This window comes from Lipotes vexillifer, unplaced genomic scaffold (assembly GCF_000442215.2).
Source record: "Lipotes vexillifer unplaced genomic scaffold, Lipotes_vexillifer_v1.1 scaffold532, whole genome shotgun sequence".
Classification (NCBI taxonomy): domain Eukaryota; kingdom Metazoa; phylum Chordata; class Mammalia; order Artiodactyla; family Lipotidae; genus Lipotes; species Lipotes vexillifer.
The window spans coordinates 1,422,016-1,442,314 of record NW_006798027.1 but is presented as its reverse complement, the minus strand read 5'-3'; the positions used below and the strand labels follow the sequence as shown (position 1 = coordinate 1,442,314).

The 20,299-nt window shown below is 40.4% G+C and overlaps 1 protein-coding gene across 1 annotated transcript in view; it reads right to left on the bottom strand.

Annotated features, from left to right (window-relative positions):
• ADAMTSL3 (ADAMTS like 3) overlaps nt 1-20,299 on the bottom strand; it is a 371,609-nt gene that overhangs the window by 48,875 nt on the left and 302,435 nt on the right. The window contains 2 exon segments of the mRNA XM_007470069.1: nt 6,023-6,151; nt 8,283-8,410. Coding sequence (XP_007470131.1) covers nt 6,023-6,151; nt 8,283-8,410 — 257 coding nt within the window.

The following is a 20,299-nucleotide window of genomic DNA, read 5'->3' as shown; positions in this document are numbered from 1 at the left end:
GGGGGCGGGTTTGATCCCTGGTCGGGGAACTAAGATCACACGTGCCTCGTGGCCAAAAAACCAAAACATAAAACAGAAGCAATATTGTAACAAATTCAATAAAGACTTTAAAAATGGTCCACATCAAAAATCAAAAATATCTTAAAAAAAAAAAAAGTAATCGCACATCTCTGAGCATGTTTACTCTTTAGCAACACAAAGACAATGATAATATCCACCTCATAGCCTATTCAAGCAGACACATATTAGGTACTCAACTTATTGTTATCTGGGGTGATGAGTGTTGATGGTTTTTTAATGTTTCTTACTGAGATGCTGCCTGTCAGCATATAATCCTTAGCTCTTTGCAATGTAGTTTCTCTCCATGTTTGACTTACCTCTGTGCCAACGTCCCAGCCCTAGCCTGGGGACGACTGTGTCCCAGATCCTCAATTAATGACACATCCATTGCTAACTGCTTGATATACCTGCTCTCTCTTGGATAAGCTCTCCAGAGGCATGGAATCCTAATTTAATATCTTGAGTGCCTGGCTCCACAATCCAATCAATGACCAGCGGTGCGATTTCACTGAGCTTAATTTATGGCTTTCTGCAGTTTCTTTTCCCCCCAACTTTGCATCCATACTGTAGACAGAATGTTCTCTTTAAACACAGATTGGGTCATACCATTACTCTACTTAAAACATTTCTTGGGACTTCCTTGGCGATCCAGTGGTTAAGACTCCGCGCTTCCAATGCAGGGGGTGTGGATTTGATCCCTGGTCAGGGAACTAAGATCCCACGTGCTGCGCAGCGGAGCCAAAAAATAAAAACAAAAAATGTTGCCTCCCCACCTCCAATAAAAGGAAGTCCAAGGGTTTTAGCGTGGCATTAAAAGCCCTTCACAATCTGGTCCCAATGTATACTTCCAAACCCACCTCTTCCCACTCTCCCTCACACCCTCTGCTTTAAGTCACGTGGATCTGCTTATGGTTTTGCAAATAAGCCAGGAGCTCTCATGTTTCTGTGCTTTCACATATATGTTGTTTCAACAAAAATGGCCTTCCTTTTTGTTCCAAGTGGCCTGGTTATAGTGTCATCTCTTCTGTCAACCTTCTCTGATCCTTTGGGAGACTTAACTATTCTCTCCTCCATGTGACTTCATAAAAACTTGTATTTTGCATTTGCTATATCACAGTTTCCTTGTCTATATATCTGGAAAAACAAGATTTTATTCATCTCTGTACACTAAGGAACTAGACTGGGCTTAGTAGATGCTTAGTGAATGCTTGCTAAATGGATGGAAAGATGGATGGAATTTCCAACCATCTGTGATTGATTGATTGATTGAATATAGGGTTCAGAGAGGAGAATGGTGAGAAAATTTCTTTATCACAGGCAGACGTAGGAAAAACAAGGGAGGGGGGATAGACTTTTTGAGTGGGAGAAGAGCATTTAAACGTACTATAAAAAAATTAGCTATTTCAAGGATTGTATATGGTGTAAATAAGAGAGAAACATAGTACAGAATAGGGGATACATTTCAAAAACTAGAGATGAAGCAAAATAAATTAGCTTTAATTTAGAATATGGTCAAAAGCACTAAAATGTTCGGTTCATAAAACAAGAGGAAGCAGATTATCCTCAGGTTTTCTCTTTAAGTATTCTGAAAGTTATATGGAAAATGTTGTGGGTAAATGTATTTTTCTGGAGAGAGAGTTTTTTGCGGGGCGTGGGGGGTGGTCAAAGGGATTTGTGACTTAAAGATGTTAAATCACTGTGACTGAGTTCCACACTGCATAATGTCAACCAGTAGTTGTCGGGGGAAAATAATTGTCAGACACATGAGGCTGTGTTCAGGAATTTAAGCATATAATCTTGCTGCACCACAAAAATTTTCTCAAAGTCCTCCCCTGTAAGGGAAATCATTAAAGCCAGTAAAGAAAGCTAATAATTCACTTAGACATCAACAAAACTCTCGGTATATTTCACAGCATCTTAAGCCTAAAAAATTATCCGGATTAAGAAGATACCTTTAAATTTATGTAATATGTTTCTTCTGAAACTAACCAGCATCTCTTAGGTATGAATGGCTTACCTTCTCCCTATTCATCTCATGGACCACCAAGCACCCTGCTGCTACCTGCTTAGACCCTTGCTTCCCACCATCTGCTTGTACACACACTGTGTGCACTCAGCTTTGTACCTTCTACCTACTTATTCCCCCATCCTCTCCTATCAATGGGGAACTCAGAAATGACAGAGGTGTAGGGCTTAAATCTATATCACTAGTAAGTTTAGACTTTCTAGAAAGCAATTTGCCTTATTTGCTTTAGTTCTTGTTTAAGCAATAAAGCATTACACCTACAGCTAAAGTTCTGTCCCTAAACTTTGCTTTCTTCTTTTCTCTCCCAGGAGTACCAACAATCCTGACATTGGTATATGTCCTTCCCATGAATGTTTGTATATTTTTGCCATATAGTCATACACCCATAAGTAAAATATATGATTGTGCCGTAAGTTTTAACTTTACATGCTAATATATTGTATTATGATTATGATTTTAATGAGATATAATTTAAATACTATAAAATTCACCCTCTCAAAGTATACAATTCAGTGGGTTTTTTTTTTTTAGTGTATTCATAAAGTTGTGCAACCATCAGTACTATCTAATTCCAGAACATTTTCATCACCGCAAAAAGATACCCGTGCCTATTAGTCATTACTCTCCATTCTCTTGCATTTTCCTCTCCTCTTCACCACTGGCAGCCTTTAATCGGTCTCTATGAATGTGACTATTCTAGACATTTCATGGATATGTAATCATACACTGTGTGATCTTTTGTGTCTGGCTTCTTTCACTTACCATCATTTTTAAAGATTCATCCATGTTTTAGCAGGTATCAATATTTCATTCCTTTTTACGACCAAATAAAATCCCACTGTATGGATATACTACATTTTCTTTATCTATTCATTAGCTGATGGATATTTAAATTCTTTCCACTTTTTGGCTGTTAGAAATAAAGTTGCTATGAGCATTTGGGTACAAGTTTTTGTGTGAACTTATGTTTTCATTTGTCTGGGGTATATAACTAGGACTAGAATTGTTGGGTCAAATGTTTAACTTTGAAGGAAATTGCCGAACTGTTTTCCAAAGCATCTTCCTAGCTTAACCTCATTCCAACCTGTGGGCCGAGAGAGTTTCTTGGAGACTAAAGAGGAGCCCAACACACAAGGACACTTTAGAGCAGAGACTCAGATCAGCTGCACCTCTAATGAGCTTAAGGAATAAGAAAAACAAGCAACCCAATACACACCTAACACGAAATTATAGGATAAATAATGTTCTTGCTAAGCATTAACACACGAAAAAATAAAGTATGCAGCTCTTGATATCTACTGGTCATTTTCCTCAGACGAGCCTTCCTTTCTTACCAGAAGGTGGCAGACAGGGTGCAGTTTAAACTCCCCACCCCTCTCATTTTTAGAAGAAAATTTTTTTTTAAGAATAAGACAAATAACTCTCGCAAATAACTTAGAACTTTTAACCCTTAGAAATGCAGATTCTCAGGTTCTATTACTTAATATCATGATTAGAAATCTCATATAAGAGCGACTAGGGACAACCACTATTGATATCTATACCACATGCATTAAATAAAACATATTTGGCTATAACAAAGAACTATGATCTGTCTAAAAGGTATGAATAGATAAGCTCTGCTTAGAAGAAAACATTTTAAGGGTAACTGAAACATAAGAGAAAAATTGATACATGCCACTGACTGACAGTAATAATGTAATCTCAGTTTGCAATATGAAAATGTAATTTTGGAAAGCAGTATTCAAGTGTGTAAATGTTATAATGCCCTCCTCTATCAAATGGGGCTGAGTTAGATGATAACCCAGGTCCCTTCTTCCACTAGTATAGTGTATTTCCTATTTTAGAGATGAGAGTAGCACGGACACGGAACTCACCTATGGTCATATACTAGCCAGTGACGGATCTGTCTGTAAAACCCAAGTCTTCCGACCCTTCATCAAGTTCATCATTACTTCATCTTCACTTAAAAAGATGAATCTCCATAAAAAGCAAAGTTAGCTATGACTTCTGCCCATAAGAAAACACAGTAAGTTCACTGCAGGCTTATTTAAAATGGCACATAATTCAAAATGAGGTGTTTATTTTGAAAAGGAAAGACCTCCTGATGAGTTCCTGGGGTGTAGGCCATAGGGGATGACTGCCAAGTAAAGCAAGACCAAATGGGCCCATTCCTAGTAAGAGCTGAAGCGGCGGGGTGGGGCGGGGGGGAGGGAAGAGGCAGAGGAAGACTGCCAACACCGAGCTGCATCGCGGGCCTGAGGGGGCACAGCACAGGGTCCAAGGGACTGCAAGAGTCAAGGAGTGGTCAGAGACGGCACACACGCTGACTGGGCCTGGCCGGAGAATAAACCAAGACAAGCTTAATAGTCTTAGCTGGAGGCTTCACTCACGAAAACAGTTTCCACTGAATCCAGTCCCTGACTTAAACGACAGCAAATAATACACCACAGTCCTTTCAATGGCTCGTTGCCCCAAAAGCCTAATTGTAAACTATTGTGGGGAAGTAAGAAATTTAGAAATAATGTTAAAAGTTGAGGTTTCTCTTAATAGAAGTCAGATCTATTTTGAGAATCCTCTGCAGGTGTAGAGCTGCAGAAACTCTAGACATTTGTGGCTTGGCAACTACAGAGTTCCGTTCTGCTTCTCTCCTTGCTGCAGCCAGAGAACGCCGCCTGTTCTGTGATGGTAGGTGTGTTTTGCCAGAAAACTCACATATTTGTGGGTGGAGTCAGTTGGGAGGCTGGAGGGATTTTTCAAAAGTCTGCGTAGGCCAAACACTGCAGAGACTTCCAAGGGGTGAAAAATAATACCTTGGGGGTTAGCAACTTTCCACTGCTTGTGAAGCCAAAGGTGCAGCTCTGGAAACATGGCAAGTAACTAACTGACAATGACAGGGAGGGAGAGCCTTAGAGCTGGATGGCTGTGTCCTGGGATCCTGTCATTACGTGCACCTTTACTCTGGTGCCGAGACCAGCCGTAAGGGCTCCTCCGGTTACCTTGGGCTCTCTGGCCTCAGCAAGATTCATCTTAAGGGGCTGCAACTACAGGTACCCCGTTAGAACTAGGGGACCAGGCAAATACAGCTCCCCAGAGAATTAAATCAATGCACAGTAAATGACAGGCACATGCAAGGTCACCCTAACGTAGTAGATCTTAATTTTGAGGAGTTTGTAAGTCTCTCTGATCAAAGCTATTCACACAGGCCCCCTGGCCCCCATAAAATGTACGTGTGTACAGCGTATAATATCATTCTCAGTTGGGGCATGCATGGGCCCGGGGTAAGACTTAGGAATCCATGGCTTAAAGAGACAGAATAGCCCCAGATGAAGACAGCGTCAGACTGAAAATGGCATTTCTATTAAAGAAAGGATGAGTCAGTTAGAAAGAAGGTTTAGCTGCTGTTGTAAACAAAGCAGAAAGAGCCACTGAGGCACAGACTGGTGATGCTCACCCAAGGACAGTCCAGGACAGACAGTCTAGGCCACAGAACCCTGACATTCCCACTCTCCGACCTGGCCTTGCCTAGCACAGCCTTTGTCCAGCTGGAGGATGCAGCTAATGATTTCCAACAAACCTCCTTGCTCCAACTCCATACTCACCAAGCAATCACCTGCTAGAAGCTGGCCTTTTGCACAGATCTGCCCCCTGGGACAGGGTGTTCTGGTCTTGCCAATGTGAGCATGCCAGTGTACAGGGCAGGTCCTGAACCTGTCCTCATAGTCCTCAATGAGAATGATTAAACTGCATTCTGTTTTACACACTGGTCTCATGAGCTGATGTCAGCTCACCCTTGAGAGACATATCCTCTGTCAGGTGCTGGAAAATCAGATTTTTAAGCTTGTAGGGCTGTCTGAGCTACCAAAATGCCAGCTGGCGACTCCCGGCCACACTGGGCTGGCCTTGTGCTCTCCCACTGGAAATGACCACGCTCACCTTTTACAGGACATTGGATGGTCACGTTTGCTCGCTGGGGTGCTTCCACGATGCCTCCAATCACGACAGAGAGATGGCTGTGCTCCGGTCTGGTGATATTTCTTCCAATAGACAAGATGGCAGGCGCCTCTTAATTCAAAGGGAGCAGGAAACTATGTTAGGTTCAGGCTTTTGCTCTGAGTAAACCATGCTGCATTTGGTAAGCTTTGCTGAGTTCTTTGAGAGCAGGCGTGGAGTCCTGGCTCTCTCCGCATCCCTCGTGGTACCCCATGGGGACTTGCACATCCACAGCCTGGAGGTGCTCAGGGGACAGATGGACAGATGGATGCATTCAAAGAGATATCTACAAAGAGGCTTTGTAACAGCCATATACGGACTGTGAGGATAGTTTGGTTTTATAACCAAAATTGAGGATAAAGTCCTCTTCGATACTTCGAAAAAGAAGGAATTCAGAAGTTCATGCAAACAAGACATGGCACGGCAGGAATAACATCTCTGCAGTGCAGCCTTGGATGAGTTAAAGCAGGACCAAAACACATGAGGGCTTGGGACCATCTGACTCTTTTCCTGGAAGGAAAATTTGAAACAAACCTGCCTAACACTTGCATGGAAAAGATGAATAATAAAAACAAGGTCATAAAGAATCAGGAATTCATTCACAGACTTTTATTTTCCTGGATTTTAAGAACCATGTACTTCTACCAGATTCATTTATGAACTCACTCAGGAAACATACTTTGTGCCTGGGCTGGAGAATGGGAATATGAAGTTGGAAAACAACCATTCTTGCCCTCAAGCAACTCATAGACTGGTGGGAGACACCACTACCATTACAGGGTGATGGCTGTTGAGGTAGAGAAAGGTGCCGGTTGCCCAGGTGTCTCTCAGGAGCATGTGGGGGTCAGGGAAGGCCACACTCCTCTACTGCAGAACTGTTGCCGTGGTTGGTTTCCCTCCTCCACCCCATTAGCAGGTAAGCTCTTGGAGGGAGAGGCCACATCGTATTTCTTTAATCTGTTTTATCACCAACGCATAGGACATGAAAGAATAACAACACTTTGGTGTTTGGTAACCATGTATTCTGGAGAAGAGAACTTGGGAATGACCATGTTTGGGTGACAAAATGTTCCATTTGCTCCTGGAGTGCTTGGGGCACTGAAATGCTATCCTGAGAACTGAAAAGATAGGAACTCTTGGACTGGGAAAGGGCTGTCATTGTCCTATGTCCTCTGGCCCCTGAGGACCTTGCACCAGCTCTCCCATGAATCTGAGCTGTTCTGGGATGGACTTACAGGGAAATGTGTGAGCTGCAAGAGAGACTTCTATTCCTTCCCAGCAATTCCAGAACCTTGGAACTGAGATTTTCTGGAAAAGAGCTGATGCTCACAGGAGAGAACAGTCCAGGAGGATCAAGGCACAGAAAATCAAGGCCTGAAGGCCCTACCTTGGGAATGCAGCCAGGACAGGGACTTAGCATCAAGCCTTGCACATTCAAGGAGCTTTTAAAATCAACTGGTCCAACCTCCTCTATTTAGAGATGTGATGTACTGGCTACATCAATGCTTAGTTGTCTAAATGCTGGGTTGCAATCCCTGATATTGTCTTTCTCCTCACCTTAGTTTATTTGAGCCATTGATACCAGAAACCACACAGCAGAGAGTTGGAGGATACCTTTCTTATTTTAGTTTTAATCCCGGAACATGAGCCTGACACAAGGAAGCATTGCTTACGACTTTGCCACCTAAAAATGTTCCTTCATAAAAAAAAGCACACTTTTATATTAAAGTGACTTTGTCTACATCCTGGAACAATTTACACTAATTTACAATGACAATTTCCTCAAAGTGTTTCTAAGGATTGGGGGGTATGCCATTGCGAGGTATACATCAACCTTTAAAGGATAATTACTCTCTTTCGCCGGCTGGTGGCGCTTTGAAAACGAAAAGTCCATACTATCAACACTGCCGATTAAGCCTTGTCTCATTAATTCCCAATTCTTAGAAAGCAAACTCCAGAGCAGCTGTTTTCAAAGTGTGGTCCTCAGGCCAGCAGCACTGGCATAACCTGGGGACATGTCAAATATGCACATTCTCAGACTCCATCCCAAGCCTGCTGTGTCAGAACCTCTGGGAATGGGGTCTAGACATTTGGTTTAACCCCACCTCCCGGTTATTCTGCTGCATGCAAACTGCTGTTCCAGAGTTTAATGTTCAAAACAAAACAAAACCCAGGCATTCCAGGTTTCAACAATAGGCATTACCTGCATACAGCACAGAAGAACTTTCCACATCCGAACCCAGATGATTAGCGACAGAACATCCATATATTCCTTGTTCTTTCTTTGTAGGTTTCTGTATCTGTATTTTCCCCATTCCATCCACAATGACTCTGCAGAACATTCAGAAAGAGGATGCGCTCGTGTAACACACTGAACTCTTCTAGAACCACAGCAACTCACAGAGAATGAGACAGCAAAATGATTGACTTTGGGCTGGCAAGGATCCCAGAAGATGATCTTGTCAAGCTTCCTGCCTATAAGCGGACAACTATGTAGACCAGAGGGTGGAAAAGTCCTTCTTCTTGGCTGAAACTCAGGGAAATGGTAGAGCTGGACTGTACTTGGAGATCCAATCATCCTATCTCACTTTGCATGAGGACAGACTTTCCTGGATGGACTCAATGCTTAATCTACCACGTTTGAAAAAAGACAAATGAGATTGCAAACGAAGTGTAAGATTCGTTTAATTGTAAGACTATACATTTCAAGAAAACGCAACTGCAATTTTTCTTGGTACATTACATATTTTTCTTTCAAGTTGAAAAATATAGTACTGAATACTAATTGTGAGTTTAAATCATCTGATTTTCCCCTTTCTTTTATAATTTGTTAGTCATTATTAAAACGTCACTAATGTTGCACCTTACAAATCCCTATGAGACATGTGTGTCATTCTCTACAGGAAAATCAAAAGTCCAAGTAAGGTAAACTCTAGGTGAAGTTACAAAAGAAGTATAGCAGGGATTATTAGGCACACACAGTCTCCACGCTACTGTTCCTTAATAGTATGGTTTACTGGGAAAGATGATCTCAAACAGGGATCAGCATTGATTCCCTTGTGTATAGTTCAGAGATACTAAGTGATGCTGTGTCTCCTGCTTCCCTATTTCTCAGTTCTACAGATACTGAATTTCACCTGTCTGTCATCATTATTGACCCACACCTTACTGTGTTACAGTTGACTTTAATAGGTACTACTCCTTTGAAAATGTTCGAAACACTTGCAGAGGGAGTAGCAACTCTGAAGACTAGGGCTGCTTCTAGGCTATAGGATATCTGTATGAATTTGAAAAAAAAGTTGACCCTCACCCTTGGCAAACATAGCCTCAAAGTTCAGGGGTTGGTGAGCAGAGGGTTCCCTTCTGTCCACCTCCTTCCCTTCCTCTGGAGAGACAATGCCTTTCACAGCTTTGTGGGCAATTTGTGAGCTCAATTTCAGCCAGAGATTTGCCCATTCAGCTGGGTACCTTTGGGCAAAGTACAAACTGAATACGCATGCATGGTGTTCCTGAACATGATTTTGGCTATGGAAGGAAGGGGAGAAATAGAAAATTCCCAAGTGTTCAGTGAAATATTAGTTATAAGAGAGTGGAAGAGGTTTTTTGTTTTTTTTTTTTCTTGCGTTATGCGGGCCTCTCACTGTCGCGGCCTCTCCCATTTGCGGAGCACAGGCTCCGGACGCGCAGGCTCAGCGGCCATGGCTCACGGGCCCAGCCGCTCCGCGGCATGTGGGATCCTCCCGAAACGGGGCACGAACCCGCGTCTCCTGCATCGGCAGGCGGACTCTCAAGCACTGCGCCACCAGGGAAGCCCGGAAGAGGTTTTTATAAGAAAGCAAGAAGGAAACAGTTGAAAGGGAGAAGTTAAAGACAGCAAAATCTGTCAATGGCCAATTGAATCTCCTTTATTAATTTTTTTTAAATTCAGGGTTGACCCACTCTACCACTTATGAACAGAAAATAAACATTGTGCCATAAATTATTATATTCTACAGCAATTTTCACTTCATATTATTTTAAACTGGGGTTTCTCTTCTAATTCTATATGAAATAATAAATCTTTTGGTTTATGAGACTAGAGGACCATCCTATATGACTGTCAGTAGAGAATGATTTCACTATTGTTTATTTTCTTTCAAATTTCTTCAGAATAAACGTGGAAAACTTAAGAAAATTTCTTCAAATTTTACTTCCTCTTTATTATAGCAGTTTAAAAGTCGTTGAAAATAAAGAAGTTAAATTCACTTTCTCCTGAAGTCACAAGTGAGAAAACAGAGATAATGGATTCTACTTTGTTAATGATATGCCTAAAATTGGATACTAAGTTATTAATTTTTTAGTTTTTATTATGAATGAGGACAAAATCCTCATTTCTAAATCTGTCACACTTAAATTATGCTCTTATTTGAGTCCTCAAAGGATTAAGTCCAGTCTTATGACTGTCACTCCTATAAATGCATTTTTACCCAAGTGACATAACCTCCAGAAATACATAATTTTGAAACTCTCTTCAGACTGGCTTCCATTATTATAGCTCATAATAATAAATAAAGAACATCTGTAAGTTTCATTTTCCAATGTTTACAATACCCAATCTCCTAAAGAATTTATGGGCTAACTGTATTGTGTTTCCTGAAAATAGTTTGTTTAGTGAATAAGAACGTTTAAAAAATAAGTTTACGGTGTTATTTAGAATGCCAAAGATCTATATCATATGTAACGTTTAATCAATGTTACACTTTCTGTGTGTCAATATTTTCCCACACAAAGGCTTTTAAAATTATATTAAAATGTTTAAAAACTAAAAAAATTAAAAATAAACAAAAAAGACAAACGAGCAAATCTTAATTTGCCAGATGTTAAGCCCTCATTTTCTGCCCCGATCCTTCTTAACGAACTGCAGACATGGACTTTTCATTTCAGATTTTCACACTGGAAGTGAGTGGACCTTTAGTTACTGCTGCCCGGCAATGGTTATTATCTCACTATCACGGTAGGAAAAAGTCAGTGGAAGTAACAAAGCTCAAGCTGCATTATATTGGATTTTGACTATGCTGTTAAGAATCAGGACTACACTGTGTGAGTTCCCTATGGCTTCCCAATATTATACCTGCATGTAAATACCACTTGATATTCATAAACACCTGCATGTAAATACCACTTGGAGAATCAGAGTTGGTCAGGTGTATCCTCACAGGTGACGTAATTATTCAGGAAATGAGAAAGAGTACTTGTTCTGCTTTCATTTTATTTTAATTTTTTCTTAATGATTTGAAGTTGCTAATAGGTTGCCTGGATCAGTGGTCCATATACTATTTTTTTCCCTGCCCCTTCGCACTTTACAGATCTTAGCAATATGGACTGTTCTGACCACTAGACACTGTATGTTTCTTCATGAACTGAACGGGGCCACTTCATTTCCTGACAATTCACGTTGCTCGCTCATCCTATGCTCCAGCCATGATGAACCTCTAACAGGTTCCAGCACATTCCATGATCTGTCATCACCCCGAGCTTTAGCATATGTTGTTCACTTTATTTGGAATGCCCTTCCCCACTCCAGGCAAACTCTGACTTACCCACCGAGTCCTTTTCCCCGGTAAAGCTTTCCCCAATACTCCCAGAGTTATCTTTTGCCCCCTCTGGGCTCCTTCTACTCTGGTTCATATATATATATATATATATATATATATATATATATACATATATATATATATTTTTTTTTTTAAGTTATTTTATTTTATTTTGCAGTAAGCGAGCCTCTCACTGTTGTGTCCTCTCCCGTTGCGGAGCACAGGGTCCGGACGCGCAGGCTCAATGGCCATAGCTCACGGGCCCAGTCGCTCCAAGGCATGTGGGGTCCTCCCAGACCGGGGCACGAACCCGTGTCCCCTGCATCAGCAGGCGGACTCTCAACCACTGTGCCACCAGGGAAGCCCTGGTTCATATATTTTAAAAAATATTTATAAAATATCTTTTTATTCCCACCAGACTGTGATCTTGTCAAGAGCAGGGACCAAATCTTATTCACAGCTGTGCATTTTCTATGCTTAGCACAGTGCCTTGTATACAGCAAGTTTGCAAAAACATTCAATGACTAAATGATTAGAACAGAACAGAATAATGGTAGAGAATAAATGTACTAGGAGGATGCAAGCTCTCCTGCAACCCACAAGTGAAATAATCAAGGGTGGGCAGAAACCAAAACAGCTGAATTTCCCAGAACAAAAACAGGAATATGGCAGACCTAGCTATTACTAGGGCTAGACTTGCACTGTCAAATCCCTATTAAGGAACAGTTGATCAAGAATAAAAGTATAACTAATAACTCTACTTGACAAATGTTTATACACTAAAATATTTTCTTAAATTATTTCATATGTACATTTGTATGACTTAGCACTTCTCAGATGATTCCTTGGTTTTCTTGGCCTCAGTTTTACAGCACAGTGAGAAATCACTGAGATTAGAAATAGTCGAGCACATGTGAACCATCCTGCCAGGTGGTGCCACCCAGTATCCAGCCTGGACCAGCCCGTGGGCTGAAAGTTCTTTAAGGAATCTGATCTTGGCCTTTGCTGCATAACCTTATTCTTAACCTGAAGTAATAACAAGGCTGATCTTTCCATAGACATCATCCCTAGTGAACCTACCCACAGCCTTCCCTTCCTAGCTGAGATTTCTTACTCAGCTGGCGTCCAAACGTACTCCACGCCCACACTGTTTCCTCTTAAGGGAGAGAGGCTCTCAGAAACATAATTCCATTTCAGAATTTCTTCAGTTGAAAATATTTGTGAAATTCAGAAAAATATATCTAAAAGTGAGAACGTTGTTGCATAAAGGAGTTTAAACATAAGTTGAAAAAATTAATTAGGTAAATTTGAGAAAAAAATGGAAATAAAAATAGATATTTTAAAAATTCCCTTAAAACATTAAAACTCTTAATAGCCATATTAAGGATTGTTTCAATATCAAATGGTTGATCCTCAGAGTATGCAGAAACACATCTGAGTGGTATGTCAGAACCTTTATAGGATTTCCAGGAGTCTCAGCCTCAGAAAGGAATGTTAATTCCATTTGAACAAGTCCAACAATCTAAAATCAACTCAATTCAACAAACATTGACTTCAGCTGACCAAGCTCTACTACATCCCTGTAGTACTTTATGGCCACAAGTCAACTAATCAACCTTCTCAGCCTCTTGTTTCCTTATAATTTCTAAAGTGAAACTGTTGAGCTGTCCTCAAAGGGTAGTCCATGGACGCCAGGGGTCCGTGAGCTCAAAACTATCCTCATAATAGTAAATACTAAGCCATTATTTGCATTTTTCACTGTGTTGACATTTGCACTCATCGTAAGAGCAGTGGTGGGTAAAACTATTGGTACCTGAACTGGAACCAAGGCGGTGGCACCAAAGGGTACCAGTAGTCACTGTATTCTTGGTATCACACACTTGCAGTAAAAACAAAAATGCCAGTTTCCCTTAAGAATGTCCTTAAAGAAGCAGTAGAACTTATTAATTTTACTATAACTTGACCCTTGAGTGTAAGTTTTTAAATATTCTGTATGACAAAACGGGAAATACAAAGCACTTCTGTTGCATGCCCAAGTGTGTTGGTGTGATTTTGTGAACTGCTAGCTGAACTAGCTGCTTTTTCATGGCATACCACTTTACTTGCAAGAATGACTGACAGACAAACCATGATTATTCAGACTTGGGTATTTGGAAGATAATTTTTTTAATGAACAAAAATGAGCTGGCCACTTCAAGGAAAACAACTGACAGTATTTGTTGCCAATGATAAAATTCGAGCTTTCAAGGGAAAATGAGAATTTTGGAAAATCAGTAACCTTCACTGTGAGTTTGACTGCTTTCGAAAACTCAAAGACTCTTCTGAAAAGCTGGGTAGTGATATTAAAGAATATACATATTTTTTGTACTGTATAATGAAATGTGTCAACATTTGGAAGATGCGTATAACTCAGTCAGCCAGTATTTTCCAAATGACCAATGTATGATGTTATAAAATCTAGTATATTTAAAAGATCCATTCAAAGAGCAAGAGAAACCAATAGATTTCATTGTAACAGAGTACCAAAATCTCATTAATATGGTTTTAGATTCCATGTTCCACCTAAACCTTAAGAAACTACCACTTGTCTAGTTTTAGTGTAGCATTAAAAAAGAATAGCCAGAATTACCTGAAAGGGCTATGAAAATATTCCTTCTCTTTCCAACTGACATATCTGTATGAAGCCAAATTCTCTCTATAAACGTCAATAAAAACAACATATTGGGCTTCCCTGGTGGCGCAGTGGTTGAGAGTCTGCTGCCGATGCAGGGGATATGGGTTCGTGCCCCGGTCCAGGAAGATCCCACAGGCCCCGGAGCGGCTGGGCCCGTGAGCCATGGCCACTGAGCCTGCGCATCCGGAGACTGTGCTCCGCAGCGGGAGAGGCCGCAGCAGTGAGAGGCCCGCGTACCGCAAAAAAACAAACAAACAAAAAACAAAAAAAAACATATCTTTTTTTTTTTACATCTGTATTGGAGTATAATGGCTTTACAATGGTGTGTTAGTTTCTCTGTATAACAAAGTGAATCAGCTATACATATACATATATCCCCATATCTCCTCCCTCTTGCGTCGCCCTCCCACACTCCCTATCCCACCCCTCTAGGTGGACACAAAGAACCGAGCTGAGATGTTAAAAAAAAAACCATTTGTATTCAGAACAAAAGAAATATTGTATGCAAAGAAAAACCAAAAATGCAAATTAAGGAAAATATCCATTGTGCTGGCTTTTTCTGATAATCCACTTGCACATGTTTAAAAAAAAAAATAGCACACCTAAGGAAAAAGAGAAAGCCAACAGAGTATTTCAGGGAAATAAAATTTTCAAGTGAAGAAACCAAAGAAAGGGGCTTCCCTGGTGGCGCAGTGGTTGAGAGTCCGCCTACTGATGCAAGAGACACGGGTTCGTGCCCCGGTCCGGGAAGATCCCACATGCCGCAGAGTGGCTGGGCCCGTGAGCCATGGCCGCTAAGCCTGCGCGTCCGGAGCCTGTGCTCCGCAAAGGGAGAGGCCACAACAGTGAGAAGCCCGTGTACCGCAAAAAAAAAAAAAAGAAAAGAAAAGAAACCAAAGAAAAACAGGTTTTAAATCTGTATTTGTACTTGGACTTGGAAGATCTCAGTGTCAGGAATAACAGGGTGTAGCTTTTTTTTTTTATTGAAGTATAGTTGATTTACCATAGTATATTAGTTTCATAACTTCTTTTTAACTATGGGAAATCTTGCGTTATGCGGGCCTCTCACTGTTGTGGCCTCTCCCATTTGCGGAGCACAGGCTCCGGACGCGCAGGCCCAGCGGCCATGCCCCACGGCCCCAGCCGCTCCGCGGCATGTGGGACCCTCCCGAAACGGGGCACGAACCCGCGCTTCCCGCATCGGCAGGCGGACTCTCAAGCACTGCGCCACCAGGGAAGCCCCCATAACTTCTTTTTGACTATGGGGAAAACCACCAGGAAATCCAATGTGAGGTGATAGATCCCCATCTTACTAATTCTAAAGGGGAACCTTATGGCACCACAAAGGCATGGAAATACCCCAGAAGTGCTCACATGCACACACACCATCATACTAGTCACACTTTTTACTAGAGAGATTTTCCTAGAATATATGTGTTTTTTAGAAATCGTCTTGTTTCCCTTTCGTTAACTTGGGCTGTAGGAATGAAAGGTGAAGCTAGTGTAATGTCATGATGCATTTGTTCGTAGCCTTCTTATACCACAATCTTACGGAAAAATGGTCTGAGAAGGGAAAGAAAATCATTAATTTTTTGTTTCCATTTATAATTTATGCCCCCAACTGTTTCTCAAATGGGTGTGAAGTCAGAATGATCCTTGTTACTTGACCAGCTGGGAACTAAATTATCCTTTGAAAATTAAAAAAAAAAACACAACCTATCACAACAGATTGAATGTAGAAGCATTTAGGTGACTCCAGCTATATTTTATTAAGCCAGACATGAAAGAGATTTGCAAAGATGTAAAACAATGCCATTATCAGTAATTTTTCAAATACTGCTTTTCAAAAATTATGCTATTTATGTGAAGATGAATTGGGCTTATTACTTCTTTCTAAATGGATTAATAAACAGCTTTTTTTTTTTGCGGTACGCGGGCCTCTCCCGTTGCGGAGCACAGGCTCCAGACGCGCAGGCTCAGCGGCCATGGTTCACAGGCCCAGCCGCTCCCCGGCACGTGGGATCCTCCCGGACTGGGGCACGAACCCGTGTCCCCTGCATTGGCAGGCGGACTCTCAACCACTGAGCCACCAGGGAAGCCCATAAACAGCTCTTTTAAATGTTTCATGGTTTTAATTTCTAACATCACTAGATATAACTCACATTACCAAAAGCTCTTTGGGCTTCTCATCATTGTTTTAAGTTTAAAGGGGTCCTAAGACCAAAAGATTTGAGAACTGCTAAGTTAGTTGATCTGGAAGGTTAATTCCACTTCAAAAACTTCATTATACTCTTGTGTTCAGGGTTCCAGGCAAAACAATAAAAAATTAGATTTGTTATATCTTTTCATTCTAAGACATAGCCTAACAATTTAATTTAAAATTTACCTACATTTCTTTTAATGTTTCACATATTAGGTGATGCACAAAAAAACGACATGATAAAAATAAAACTTGCATTTTTAAAGTAACTTATGGTTTACACAACAATTTAACATCTGGTGTTTTGTGTCTCTCAACAATCCCTAGAGGCAGATAAGGTGCAGCTTGAGCTCTTAAATTCAAATTGAAAGAAAGCAAAAGGTCTATAACCCTATGTGTATAAACAGCAAGATTTGGAGACAGAAAAGAACACAAAAGTGAATTAATATTTGTTATCCCCTGTTATTTTGTGTAAAATGAATAAAATGTGATATTTTTGCACTGATATGGATAACTATCACAATAAAATAAGGTGACTTAATATTGTGTTTTGAACATCTCAGAAAACTTTGATCCTTATCATCTCATTTTTGGATTTTGTGACATGAAAAACTGCATGATATAGAAAATTACTTCAGATTCTCAATCTTTCTACCAAAGCTATTATTTGTGTGATCTTCAAACATCGCTGGCAGTGTTCAGGAGATAAGATCCCTGGTTCTGACTGGCCGTGAATTAGTCATGAGATCCTGTTTGTTTTTTGTTTTTTTTAACATCTTTACAGGAGTATAATTGCTTTACAGTGGTGTGTTAGTTTCTGCTTTATGACAAAGTGAATCAGTTACACACATACATATGTTCCCATATCTCTTCTCTCTTGCATCTCCCTCCCTCCCACCCTCCCTATCCCACCCCTCTAGGTAGTCACAAAGCACCGAGCTGATCTCCCTGTGCTATGCGGCTGCTTCCCACTAGATATCTATTTTACGTTTGGTAGTGTATATATGTCCATGCCACTCTCTCGCTTTGTCACAGCTTACCCTTCACCCTCCCCATATCCTCAAGTCCATTCTCTAGTAGGTCTGTGTCTTTATTCCCATCTTACCCCTAGGTTCTTCATGACATTTTATTTTTCTTAGATTCCATATATATGTGTTAGCATACGGTATTTGTCTTTCTCTTTCTGACTTCACTCTGTATGACAGACTCTATATCCATCCACCTCACTACAAATAACTCAATTTTGTTTCTTTTTATGGCTGAGAAATATTCCATTGTATATATGTGCTACGTCTTCTTTATCCATTCATCCAATGATGGACACTTAGGTTGTTTCCATCTCCTGGCTATCGTAAATAGAGCTGCAATGAACATTTTGGTACATGACTCTTTCTGAATTCTGGTTTCCTCAGGGTATATACCTAGTAGTGGGATTGCTGGGTCATATGGTAGTTCTATTTGTAGTTTTTTAAGGAACCTCCATACTGTTCTCCATAGTGGCTGAACCAATTCACATTCCCACCAGCAGTGCAAGAGTGTTCCCTTTTCTCCACACCCTCTCCAGCATTTATTGTTTCTAGATTTTTTGATGATGGCCATTCTGACCGGTGTGAGATGATATCTCATTGTAGTTTTGATTTGCATTTCTCTAATGATTAATGATGTTGAGCATTCTTTCATGTGTTTGTTGGCAATCTGTATATCTTCTTTGGAGAAATGTCTATTTAGGTCTTCTGCCCATTTTTGGATTGGGTTGTTTGTTTTTTTGTTATTGAGCTGCATGAGCTGCTTGTAAATTTTGGAGATTAATCCTTTGTCAGTTGCTTCATTTGCAAATATTTTCTCCCATTCTGAGAAATGGAAATAAAAACAAAAATAAACAAGTGGGACCTAATGAAACTTCAAAGCTTTTGCACAGCAAAGGAAACCATAAACAAGACCAAAAGACAACCCTCAGAATGGGAGAAAATATTTGCAAAAGAGATTCTGTTTTTCAATGACCTCATCAGAAAAGTATTAACCCCTACCCTGCAAAACTCATGGGGCTGGTGTGAGTTCAAATGAGATACCACATCTCCTAGATATGGAAGATTCTGATTTACAGTTCCTACATGATGTAAGATTACTATAAGTATGCTTTTTTAATGGCCTTATGTTGATTTTATTTTTAAATGTTAAGTGACCTGCAAAGAGAGAGTCTGTACATGCTTAAATTCAATCTTAACGGTATCCAGTCTTGTATCACGCCTATGTGATAATGATTGGGACAGTACGATTTCATTTTGAGAATTCCTATGCATGTGTGAAAACCATACCCTGACTTTTTTTTTTTTTTTTTCATTTAAAAATTCCTTTAGGGGCTTCCCTGGTGGCGCAGTGGTTGAGAGTCCACCTGCCGATGCAGGGGACACGGGTTCGTGCCCTGGTCCGGGAAGATCCCACATGCTGTGGAGCGGCTGGGCCCGTGAGCCATGGCTGCTGAGCCTGTGCGTCCGGAGCCTGTACTCCGCAACGGGAGAGGCCACAACAGTGAGAGGCCCGCGTACGAGGAAAAAAAAAAAAAATTCCTTGAATTGACAGGTGACCGTATGGAATACATACAGTAGCAATGCATTTTAGAGTATATAATGTAAGTAGAAGTAAAATGTATGATAAAAAATAGCACATGAGAGAGGGGAAAAGGAAGTATAATACTACTAAGATTTTTTTGTTTTGAGACACATTTTATAAAATGAACTGTAATTATCAGGCAATAAAATTCACTAACTTTAAGTGTACAACTTGACTTCTGACACATGTATGCATTCGTGTAGCCACCACCACAAGCAAGATATATAACATTTCTATAACCTCAAAAAGTTTCCTTTGCTCCCTTGCAGTCAAGTCCCCTCCCCCAAAACCTTAGGACTGTGACAACCACTGACCTTCTATCACTGTAATTTTGTCTTTGCTACAAGTTCATATAAATGGAATTATTATAAAGTATGTAGTCTTTTATGCTTGGTTTCTTTCACTTAACATAATGGTTTTGATATTCATCCATATTGATGTATATATCCGTAGCTCCTTCCTTATCTATGATGAGCATTTGCCATTTTATGAACATACCATAATTTGTTTACAAAGCCATCAGTTGATGGACATTTGGCCTATTTCCAGTTTGGGGCTATTATGAATAAGGCGGTTAGAAACATTCAAGTATGCATTTATTTGATATGCTGCTTTCCATCCTTTTACTCTTAACCTATCTGTGTTTTTACATTTGAAGTGCACTTCTTGTTGACAACCTATATTTTAGTTGTTGCTTTGTTATCCTCTGACAATCTCTGGCTTTTAGTTGGAGCTTTTGGATTATTTATATTTAATGTATAATCTTATACTTTACATAATATATACATAAATAGAAGAACACCTTGACAAACTATCAAAAATTACTCAACAATCCACAAAATAACCAAACAGAACTTCTAAAAATTATATATGTGGTCACTGAAATGGAAAACTAAGTGGGTGGGCTAATATCCACTTAGTTTTGTACAATGCTGAAGAGACAAGTAGCAAACTAGAGAGTAAAAGAGGCAATATGAAAGAGAGGTTAAAACACAGGGAAGATTGAGACAGAGAAATTCTCACATTTATTTGGAGTTCTAGAAAGAAAAAAGAAAAAGCTATATTCAAAAAGAAAATGGGGGGCTTCCCTGGTGGCGCAGTGGTTAAGAGTCTGCCTGCCGATGCAGGGGACACGGGTTCGTGCCCCGGTCCGGGAGGATCCC